The 11,665-nt window shown below is 34.2% G+C and overlaps 1 protein-coding gene across 5 annotated transcripts; it reads left to right on the top strand.

The window, feature by feature from the left end:
- Positions 1 to 2,532: 2,532 nt before the first annotated feature.
- On the top strand, positions 2,533 to 8,226 carry LOC11446754 (putative disease resistance RPP13-like protein 1). 5 transcript variants are annotated; one of them, XM_039832259.1, is made up of 5 exons: positions 2,533 to 2,690; positions 2,801 to 2,857; positions 3,336 to 3,424; positions 4,565 to 7,898; positions 7,993 to 8,226. In XM_039832259.1, the coding sequence occupies exon 4, from the start codon at positions 4,860 to 4,862 to the stop codon at positions 7,854 to 7,856; it is 2,997 nt and encodes a 998-aa protein (XP_039688193.1). In that variant the 5' UTR covers positions 2,533 to 2,690; positions 2,801 to 2,857; positions 3,336 to 3,424; positions 4,565 to 4,859; the 3' UTR covers positions 7,857 to 7,898; positions 7,993 to 8,226. The 5 variants fall into 5 exon arrangements, with proteins under 5 accessions (XP_039688193.1, XP_024633576.1, XP_003599078.2 ...); XM_024777808.2 differs by having other exon boundaries at positions 4,565 to 8,226; XM_003599030.4 differs by lacking the exon at positions 3,336 to 3,424 and having other exon boundaries at positions 4,565 to 8,226.
- Positions 8,227 to 11,665: the final 3,439 nt, after the last annotated feature.

Below are 11,665 nucleotides of genomic sequence, written 5' to 3'. Positions count from 1 at the left end.
CTTTAAAAGTTAACATTTTTGTTTGGCGTCTCTTTCTGAATAGACTTGCTACAAAGGACAATCTTCGTAAGAGGAATATCCTTCAGGCTACAGATGCTTCTTGTGCGGCCTTGTGTGCTAAGGAGGAGGAAAGGGACCATTTGTTTTTTCAATGTGATTATTATGGTCGTTTATGGCTCTTGATATCAAATTCGCTTGGTTTTGTTACGGTGTTTCATGTCAATTTACATACCCATGCTAACCAATTTTGTGCCCTTGGATGTTTTTCAAAGAGTTCTACGAAAGCTTTGTCTATTGTTTGGATTTCGGTTTTATTTGTTATTTGGAAAGATCGCAATATGAAGATTTTCCAAAACCATATGGGTTATCTTGAAGCTCTTCTTGAAAAGGTTAAACTTCAAACCTTTTGGTGGATGAAAGCACACTTCATTACGTTCAATTTTGATTATCCCTTTTGGAGACAAAATCCTTTTTGTTGTATACAGGCTGCCTTGTAATGTCTGTTTTTGTTTTTGTTTCCTGGCTCTTTTAGACCTATTGTATTGTAACTAACTATTTTTAGGCTCTTTTGACACACCTTGTGCTTGAGGGACTGTTTGTGTTTTTAATATATTTCGTTTAGTTTCTTAAAAAAAAAAAAAAGTGTATAAAATTAATATACAAAGTGCATATATCATAAGATACTGATAATCATGGTGTATGAACCAAACATGCAACTAATCCACTTCCTAAACAACCATTATCGTCATTTTGCCTAATTCTATGTAAACAAGTCTCCCTACATATTAAGTTAAAAAGAAAATTTATTCTTGGAATGTGATGCATTTGTATCATTTTTTGAAATCAGCATTAGCATATCTGACAAATATTATATTCTAAACCTTTTTTTAAAAGGCAAAATTTACCTTATATACTTTAAGTGTCATCAATTAAAAAGTTCAGCGGAAACAGAATATGACTCGAAGGCTATATAGCACTAACACTTCAGATCGAAAGATTGTATTTGACACACGTGGGTTTCCTAAAACCGACCCATAAATTGCTTACATTTTCTTAAATTATTATTGGTATCTATTTTTTGTGTTAGTGTCATGACCCGTGGCGTGTCCGTGTTTGTGTTGTTTTTTCATAGCTTTAACATTTCCTTCTTTCCTTAGGATGGTCAAGGAAACAAGACTTTGACTCACATTATCAACCCAATGATGCTCTCAATATTCCATAACACCATTATTCAATTTTCAGAATACTTCCAAAAAGGACAAAAATGAATGTGTTACCAAAAAAATATTTTCCAATAAAAAGCACAATTTCTCAATAGAGATACAAACACTTAGTGATGCAAATACATAGACCTATTCACAAACTGAGAAAAAATAATGAATTTCAATCAAAGATTACAAACAGTGAGAAACCGTTTTGAATACAATCAGAAGTACTAAATTGACAAGTCAACTTCCAGTGTATGAACTTTGAAGGAACATACATACAGTATATTAAAAAGAGACTGAAAATAAAATGAAACTTCTGAGCAACGAGTCAGAGGTTGAAGACGATGCCCGAGTCCTCATCACACAACGCGCACGATCATTAACATACTTCTGATCCAGCTAGCTGTCCATTTCAATCATTAGGACCCCTTACGTACGTTACACTTCCCGTTTAGATCAAACTTGTTCCCTAGTAGCAGCAGATGTCTCCATAACATTGAATCAAAATCACCTATAAATTGTATGTTGTAGTGAAAGAAATCAAAAACAAAAAGAAAGCCAAGTCCAAGGATATATATAGATTACACAATTAAAAGGTAAAACATGTCATTATATCTAATACCTCTGATTAGCAAAGACTTTCTGTTAAAGTTTAAACTTGCTAAACATAGTGTTATGTTAGTATCATTTGGTTGCTTAGAAAAGTACATACTAATTGTTAATATTTTCTGGCTGCAGAACTGAAACTAGAGAATATATAAGTTATTTGGTATGCGAAAGTTGTGATGATGATAATCTGTATTTGACATATGACATGAATATAGCATAGCAAAATGAGAAAAAGTAATAATTTTAATATGGTAGTGCAGAATGTGATCTAAAACACCAAAATTCCTTTTGACAACAAGTGGAAAGACATTCAATTTATACAATAATAATCTTAACCACTTCTTCCTAACAGTATTGAATTAAAAAGAAATAAAAAATGAAAATCATAGTGAAATTGCTATGAAGCACGGACACACATGTCCGACACCGACACTTGTAATTATACTGAATTATGTGATTTTTTCCAAATTAGTAGCTGTGTCAATTTTGATTAATTTTGACTTATTCAACGCCTATGTGGCAGACCACGTGTGTAATTAATTAATATGACATATTACATTCTTTTAGTTTTTTTAAGGAATTTTATTGTACTTTTACTGTAAATCTGACATGAAAAAGAAAAGAAAAAAAAGAAAATCACTTAGTAAAAATGGATACTTTCGTATTAACTTGCAAGTGGTGGGAAGGTTCTACTTCTATCCTTTTGGGTGGTGTGTAGAAAGATGCGTATATTATATGTTCAATCATTTGATAAAAAAAGAGTACATCATCTCATTCATCTTCTTCATCATTGATATTTTGTTGTGCTTCCATTAAGTCTTTCTTTGGGAGATCTGTCTAGTTATTGAGTTTGTTTGTTCCACATACTCTCAAGTAACTTCTCTCTCTGAATAGTGAACACATTTTTTACTTAATACTTCGTCTTCTTTTATATTGCCTCTAAATCTTTCTCTAATTTTTTTTTTATACTCTCTTCTTGGCAGATATCAGTTTGTGTTTTTCTGACAAAGATCTCAATTTGTGTGTTCTCCGACTTTCAGGTAATCCTTTCCTTTGTTTACAAAAGCTAATCTTTCAAATTATGTTATGTAATCTGTAGTAAAATGAGTGTTACTTTCAACTATACTATTGAGTCAGACATCTAGGATTTGTCTTTAAGTAGGTTGTTTAGCATTATTATGACTTTGAGTCAATATGTATTTTGTGGACTTCGAACTTTAAGTCATTTATGACTATATGCAATTTATAACATATATTTATCATTATTTTTGTTTTGGTAGAATCCTTGATTTTGATTGCGATTTTACGAGACCCGATTTTGCTATCCTATATCGATTCTACAAAAGTCCTTGAGTAAAATCCTTCGATTTTGATTGCGATTTTACGAGTCTCGATTTTGCTATTTCCTTTCGACTTGAAGTAAAGTCCCGATTTCGACAACCTTGCTTGTTAATGTCTCTATGTACAAGAATAACATAGAGTTCAACGAGTCATGCATATCAATGTCACGCCTTCTAGGTCCATCAATATTGTGTTTAGCGGATTGATTTTGCCATCCAAAAAGGCCCAGCGGCGCAGCTTGTTACCCACTTGCCTTATATTCATGTGTAAGTAATTCTTGATATATATAAGCGTTAATTGAACAATATTAAAGCTTTTTACATGAACTTCAATACATACAAAGACATTCTTTCTAAGCACAATACATACAAACTGTCCTACTGACATGCTTCGGCAAAACACGAGTCATTTGAGAGTGAAACTCATAGTTTATCAAGAAAGGTATGATATTTCACATATATAGTGGCTCGATGAAGAGAAAAGAGCTTTGTGAATGATGGTGTTTGGCAAATCAGACACATATGACGTTTGATGTGTACGTACTTTGATGTACAAATCAATACACGATCGAGTTGAGTGTGAGATCTATGACGAGACATTGTTTAATAGATGGTATGAGAGACACATAAAGCCTAAAAGATATGGGATGAGGCTAGCCAAAAAGTCCACACTGTAGCAATACCCCTAAGTCGATCAAATGCTTATAATGGGTGACACAAGACGAGGAGTCAACTATAGTCGCTTTTGTGTATTAAAACACGAGGTTAGTTAAAAGTACCGAGATTGCTATATAGTCAGCTTTGGGAGCAATGAACTTCTTATTGTGTTTTAAACTTGTGTTAGTACTTTGTCGGAAATATGACTTTAGAAATTGTACTTTGATGTCTTTTTGTATGTATGATCTTGTTATACACTTTTATTGATAAAAAATAATAAAAATATGGGAATAAAATCTTTACGAACAAAATTTTCAACTAAAATAAATCATCCACACCAATGGGTACTTGTGTGTGCCTCAGCACGGGTATATTACTAGTATACATATAACAATACTTAAAAAAGATAAAAACATGTGGGACAAGAATAGAAAAGACAAAGGGATGTAGATCCGAAGTGGCAACTTGGCATGGCATGATCTCTTATGTCTTATCCATCACACAAAATATACTAAGTACAAAATTTGCATATTTACTTTTATAATCAACTCTTGCATATTCTCACCAATAATAATGATCACCTCTTTTTTTTCTTTCTTTAATTAGAATCATTGTATGAGAGTGATTGTTGCATGAGGATGTAACAAGAGAGAAATCAAAACGAGAGATATTCATCTATTATTATGCATATATATAATTCTTGTTTCATTTAATTTTATTTGACAGAAAGAATACATTTCCATTTTGCAGAGGCATTAAGACTCATTATATCATGGCAGAGTTGGTAGCTGGGGCATTTCTTCAGTCTTCCTTTCAAGTGATTATTGAGAAGTTGGCTTCGGTTGATATCAGAGACTAATTCGGTCGTAATAATGTTGATGACCTTGTGAAAGAACTCAATATTGCACTTGATTCTATCAACGAAGTACTGGACGAAGCAGAGATAAAGCAGTACCGAAGCAAATATGTGAAGAAGTGGCTTGATGAACTTAAACATGTTGTTTATGAAGCAGACCAACTATTAGATGAGATTTCTACTGATGCAATGCTAAATAAGCTGAAAGCTAAATCTGAACCACTTAGCAGCAATTTATTGGGCTTGGTTTCAGCTTTAACTACAAATCCATTTGAAACCAGGCTCAATGAACAACTGGATAAACTAGAACTTCTTGCAAAGCAAAAGAAAAAGTTGGGATTGGGAGAAGGTCCCTGTGCTAGTAACGAAGGCTTAGTCAGTTGGAAACCTTCAAAAAGGTTGTCATCTACAGCTCTTGTGGATGAGTCGAGCATATATGGTAGAGATGTTGATAAGAAAAAACTAATCAAGTTTTTACTTGCAGGCAATGATAGTGGCAACCGCGTTCCAATAATCAGCATAGTCGGTTTAGGAGGGATGGGGAAAACCACCCTTGCTAAGCTTGTGTACAACGACAACAAGATAGAAGAGCATTTTGAGCTTAAAGCATGGGTCTATGTTTCTGAATCTTTTGATGTTGTTGGACTCACCAAAGCAATTATCAATTCATTTAATTCTTCAGCAGATGGTGAAGACTTGAATCTACTCCAACATCAATTGCAGCACATACTAACAGGCAAGAAATACTTGCTTGTTTTAGACGATATCTGGAACGGGAATGCAGAATGTTGGGAGCAGTTACTACTTCCCTTTAACCATGGATTTTCTGGAAGTAAGATTGTCGTGACAACACGTGAAAAGGAGGTAGCATATCATGTTCTTAAATCCACCAAGTTATTTGATTTACAACAATTGGACAAAAGCGATTGTTGGAGTTTATTTGTGACACATGCTTTTCAAGGAAAGAATGTGTGTGAATATCCAAATCTTGAATCAACTGGCAAGAAAATACTGGATAAGTGTGGAGGGTTGCCTTTAGCTGTAAAATCAATGGGCCAACTCTTGCGAAGAAATTTTTCTCAACATGAGTGGATTAAGATATTGGAGACTAATATGTGGCGTTTATCAGATGGGGAACACAGCATAAACTCAGTTCTGAGATTAAGTTACCATAATCTCCCTTCCATTCTAAAGCATTGCTTTTCTTATTGTTCCATTTTTCCCAAGGGTTATGAATTTGAAAAAGGTGAATTGATCAAGCTCTGGATGGCAGAAGGTTTATTGAAGTGTTGCGGATCACACAAAAGTGAAGAAGAGTTAGGTAATGAAATTTTCGGTGATCTTGAGTCAATTTCATTTTTCCAACGATCAAATGAGGATTGGAACCACTATGCCATGCATGATCTTGTCAATGATTTAGCAAAATCAGTGTCAGGAGAATTTTGTGTGCAAATAGAAGGTGCCAGGGTGGAAGGTATCTTTGAAAGGACACGTCACATTCGTTGCTATCTTCGATCAAATTGTGTTGATAAATTAATAGAGCCAATTTGTGAGCTTCGGGGACTACGTAGTCTGATACTAAAAGCCCATAAGAATGTGTCGATAAGCAACAATGTGCAACATGATCTGTTTTCAAGATTGAAATGTTTGCGAATGTTATCATTTAGAAGTTGTGGTCTCTCAGAGCTAGTTAATGAGATAAGCAATTTAAAACTTTTGCGTTATCTAGACCTTTCTTACACTTTGATTACAAGCTTACCTGATACCATTTGTATGTTGTATAATTTACAAACACTCTTGTTGGAACGGTGTAACATCAGAGAGCTCCCTTCAAATTTTTCCAAACTCATCAATTTACGCCATCTTAAACTCCCTTATGAAACAAAAATGCCAAAGCATGTAGGAAAGCTAGAGAATCTTCAGTCCTTTCCTTATTTTATAATGGAAAAGCATAACGGAGCTGATCTTAAGGAGTTAGAGAATTTAAACCATCTTCATGGGAAAATTCATATAAAAGGTTTGGGTAATGTAATTGATCCTGCAGATGCTGTGACAGCCAATTTGAAAGATAAGAAGTATTTAGAAGAATTACTTATGGATTTTGATGGTGGAAGAGAAGAAATGGATGACTCAATAGTTGAAAGCAATGTGTCTGTCTTGGAGGCTCTTCAACCAAATAGAAACTTGAAGAGGCTTACCATCTCAAAATACAAAGGCAATAGGTTTCCAAATTGGATAAGTCGTTTACCCAACTTAGTATCTCTTCAGCTGCGAGACTGTAAAGAAATAAAGATCATTGGTGCCGACTTTTACGGAAATAACTCAACAATTGTTCCATTCAGGTCTCTTGAAGTTTTGGAATTTAAACGGATGGACAATTGGGAGGAATGGATATGCCTTCAAGGGTTTCCTTTGCTTAAAAAGCTATTTATAAGTGAATGTCCTGAATTGAAAAGGGCTTTGCCTCAACACCTTCCTTCTTTACAAAAATTATCCATTGATGATTGCGACAAGTTATTTTTTGGTGGGAATCGGCACACAGAGCGAAAGTTAATCAATTTTACATTTCTTGAAGAGTTGTATTTGGATTTTACTGGCTTAGTGGAGTGTCCCTCTTTGGATCTGCGTTGCCATAATTCTCTCCGGAAACTTTCAATAAAAGGATGGCGCTCCTACTCCTTGCCTTTGGAACTACACTTGTTCACCAATCTTGATTATCTTCGTTTGTGCGGTTGTCCAGAGTTGGAATCGTTTCCTAGGGGAGGTTTTCCTTCACACTTGACCGACCTTGTAATATTCGATTGTCCTAAACTGATTGCTTCGAGAGAGCAATGGGGTTTGTTCCAACTCAATTCTCTAAAATCTTTCAAAGTTAGTGATGAGTTTGAAAACGTGGAGTCCTTCCCAGAGGAGAATCTTCTGCCACCAACTCTTGAGTCTATTTGGTTGTTTAATTGTTCAAAGCTAAGAATAATAAACTGCAAAGGTCTTCTCCACCTCAAATCTCTTAAATATCTAAAAATTTACAACTGCCCTAGTCTTGAGAGCTTGCCAGAGGAGGGTCTACCCAACTCCCTTTCTACTTTGTGGATTAGTGGTTCTCCATTGTTTCAGGAGCAGTACCAAAACGAGGAAGGAGATCGTTGGCATATAGTTAGTCACATACCTTCTGTGCAGATATTTTGACAGGATTGAGCTTTGAGCAGCAGAAATGAGATGTTGCCTCAGGCAAGTACAACTCATATAGTTAATTTTCTCTGGATCGAAACTAGTAATTTTTTGTTTGGTATAATGATAAGATTATGTATCTGATGTTGAACAGTGCAAGTGTATGTAACCTCTTTCTTCCTGAAAGAAGATCTTTCAGTTCCTGCCACAAAAGGAACAGTGGCAATTTTGTTTGGCATAATAATAAGACTATGTATGTGACCATGTATATGAAGCACAAGCACCTTGTTAATCATTCCATCAATTAAAAAATATGTGTAAATAAATAATTCTTTGTATTTCTTTTGGGTCTCTTTAGTGTTAGTTATCCAGTTTCCATTTTTTGTTGTGTGACTTGTGTCTGTCTACAAAACATGAAACATGAAGCAAATGGGTAGCTAGCTTACATCGACCAATTACAAGGTGAATATGAAGCACAGATACGGACACCGGACATGACACGGACACTGACACGCCGACACATCTAGTAATTTGAAAAAATCACATAATTAAGTGTAATTACAAGTGTCGGTGTCGGACATGTGTGTCCGTGCTTCATAGCAACTTCACTATGATTTTCATTTTTTATTTCTTTTTAATTCAATACTGTTAGGAAGAAGTGGTTAAGATTATTATTGTATAAATTGAATGTCTTTCCACTTGTTGTCAAAAGGAATTTTGGTGTTTTAGATCACATTCTGCACTACCATATTAAAATTATTACTTTTTCTCATTTTGCTATGCTATATTCATGTCATATGTCAAATACAGATTATCATCATCACAACTTTCGCATACCAAAGAACTTACATATTCTCTAGTTCTGCAGCCAGAAAATTTTAACAATTAGTATGTACTTTTCTAAGCAACCAAATGATACTAACATAACACTATGTTTAGCAAGTTTAAACTTCAACAGAAATTCATTGCTAATCAGAGGTATTAGATATAATGACATGTTTTACCTTTTAATTGTGTAATCTATATATATCCTTGGACTTGGCCTTCTTTTTGTTTTTGATTTCTTTCGCTACAACATAAACACCCTTCTTGTGTTTTTCTCACCTTCAAAAACAACACAAACACGGACACGTAACGTGTCATGACACTAACACAAAAACATAGACACCAATAATAGTTTAAGAAAATGTAAGCAATTTATGGGTCGGTTTAGAAAACCCATGTGTATCAAATACAATCTTTCGATATGAAGTGTTAGTGCTACATAGCCTTCAAGTCCTATTCTGTTACTGCTGAACTTTTTAATTGATTCTTAGGAAATGATGACACTTAAAGTATATAAGGTAAATTTTTCGTTTCAAAAAAGGTTTAGAATATAATAATATTTGTCAGATATGCTAATGCTGATTCAAGAAATGATACAAATGCATCACATTCCAAGAATAAATTTTCTTTTTAACTTAATATGTAGGGAGATTTGTTTACATAAAATTAGGCAAAATGACGATAATAGTTGTTTAGGAAGCGGGTTAGCTGCATGTTTGGTTCAAAGACCATGATTATCGGTAACTTAAGATATATGCACTTTGTATCCCAATTTTGGTGGAATTACAGAATTTTTTTGAAGCATTTCCAGTTGATGATCTTCCCCTTTCACTACAGTCACTTGTTATTGAACGTGTTCGAATTTAACATTCTCCCCTTCTGAAACATGGAGCAGTTACACATCACTTGTGAAATTGGAGTTATGGAATAGTTGTCAAGGACTTACCGCCTTCTCATTGGATGGTTTCCCTGCGCTCCAAAGTATTCACATTTATGGCTGTCGGAGTCTAGAGTCCATTTTTTTATATGAACGTTCTCTCCCTCGCTCCTCAACCATCCAATGACTTTCAATCAGTCGTTGTAAGGCACTGCCTCAACAGATGGACACCCTCACTGCTCTTGAACATTTATCTCTTTATGATCTTTCCGAAGAACATTTATCTCTTTATCTCTTTATTCTCTGAATGAGAGAGAGGAACATTGGTCCAACATTGCTCACATACCTGTCATAAATATAAATGGCCAGGTAATTTAACTAGTTAGGAAGAATTTATTCACTCCTGTTTTATGAACCTTTTTATTCTGTCCATAGTTAGGAAGAATTTATTCATATATTTTGTAAGATATTTGATGTTTCTTCGAGATTATCTTCCTTGCATACTTTTTAACTGATTGTTTTCTGAGAGCCTGCAACTATTTTTCCGTTACATCTAATCTTTGTTACTATTTTTAACAGATAACATTTTTCTTTACTCTTTGTTATCTTTGTTAAAAAGCTAAGTATGGATTGTATGGAAAGTCATCTAATCTTACATGCATTTGTTGAATATAGTTTAAAATATCTCCTTTCTTGAAACCTGTATGCATAGACAGCAGTGGAAGTAAATGCAACATTCCTTATGCAGAAAGAAAGAACACAAAACTCCCTGTCACTCAAGACTGGTCCACCATTATTGGGGATTACGTAATCTGTTTCATTTTTCAAAATCATATAATTAATCCTGATTGAGAGAATTTCAGATTATTCTATGTTCTGATATTGATGAAAGGTATTATTGATTTCATTCTTTTGTAGATAATATGTCGATGGTAAGACCTGTATAGTGCATAACTGTCCAGCATGCCGTATAAGAGTTTTCTTATGTGTAGAAATTTGAAATTGAACTCGGTATCCTGAGGTTTACAACATTCACATAGACTTCACGCCAACGGACCTCAAGTAAGCAAGAAAAGGTGGAGGACCAAGGAAGAAGTCGGCAACTCACATAAAAACTTCTTCCTTATTATACACCCTTTATCATGTTGAGTTTTAATTATAAGGGAGTTTTGACCTATTACCAACTAGTGACTCAAAATTTGTTACTCATAATTGTAATGAGTAGTATATTGATTCAACTCATTCCCACTTGTTTTATATAGGTTTTCTGTATAGTAGATCATCTCACATGATAGCTTATTACATATCAGAAATAATAGTATCGAATAGATTGAGATTAGCTTCATAAGATAAGTATGATTGATAGGAAGAAACATAGGGAAAACCCTTAGAATTCATTATGAGTACATGGTTGGTCCTTTTATAGACCTCAATTTTCCTAACTACAAGTAACTAACTATAGTTCTCTGTAACTAATTTTTACCCAACTATAAGTCTATAACTACCTTAACTAACTCTACTAACTATTGTTATCTCAACATTACATTGACCTAATCAGCTACATTTTGGTGACCTAAAAGATCAACATTCTTTTCTGTATTGCTGCAAAGTAGCCTTATATTATATCATTTACACGATTCCTATAAGGACTATTTGATTACAAGGTTTTAAATCACATTCACGTTACGATTGTATCGCAATCTGTGATACTATACTGCAGAGTATCACATGGAATGTGGCTTGTAACACCCCGTTACCCAAAAGTAATTAAATAATTAAACATACATCAGAGTAAATCCCAAACGGGCATGTCACACTACATTTTCAAATTTTTCTTAAATAGAAATATAAAACTATTTAATTAAACCTCAATAATCTGCAGCGGAATATTTGCATTAAGAGCAACAACATTAACTGTTTAATTCTCCATGATAATCCTTGGCATAAAAGCCTCAACAACATAAATTCAACCACTAAAAAGGGCTACAACAACAAGTTTCAAAATATGATACATAAGGAATGAAACATAAATAAGGTAAACCCATCCCAAATGTATCAGAGCCCTAGACACTTGAGCCACCACCAACTACTCAGGATCACCTGCAAGTTACCCATAGGAAGGGCA

Source organism: Medicago truncatula, chromosome 3, assembly GCF_003473485.1.
Source record: "Medicago truncatula cultivar Jemalong A17 chromosome 3, MtrunA17r5.0-ANR, whole genome shotgun sequence".
NCBI classification, from domain to species: domain Eukaryota; kingdom Viridiplantae; phylum Streptophyta; class Magnoliopsida; order Fabales; family Fabaceae; genus Medicago; species Medicago truncatula.
Note: the sequence above shows the minus strand (reverse complement) of the source record. Positions and strands in the feature narration are given on the sequence as shown.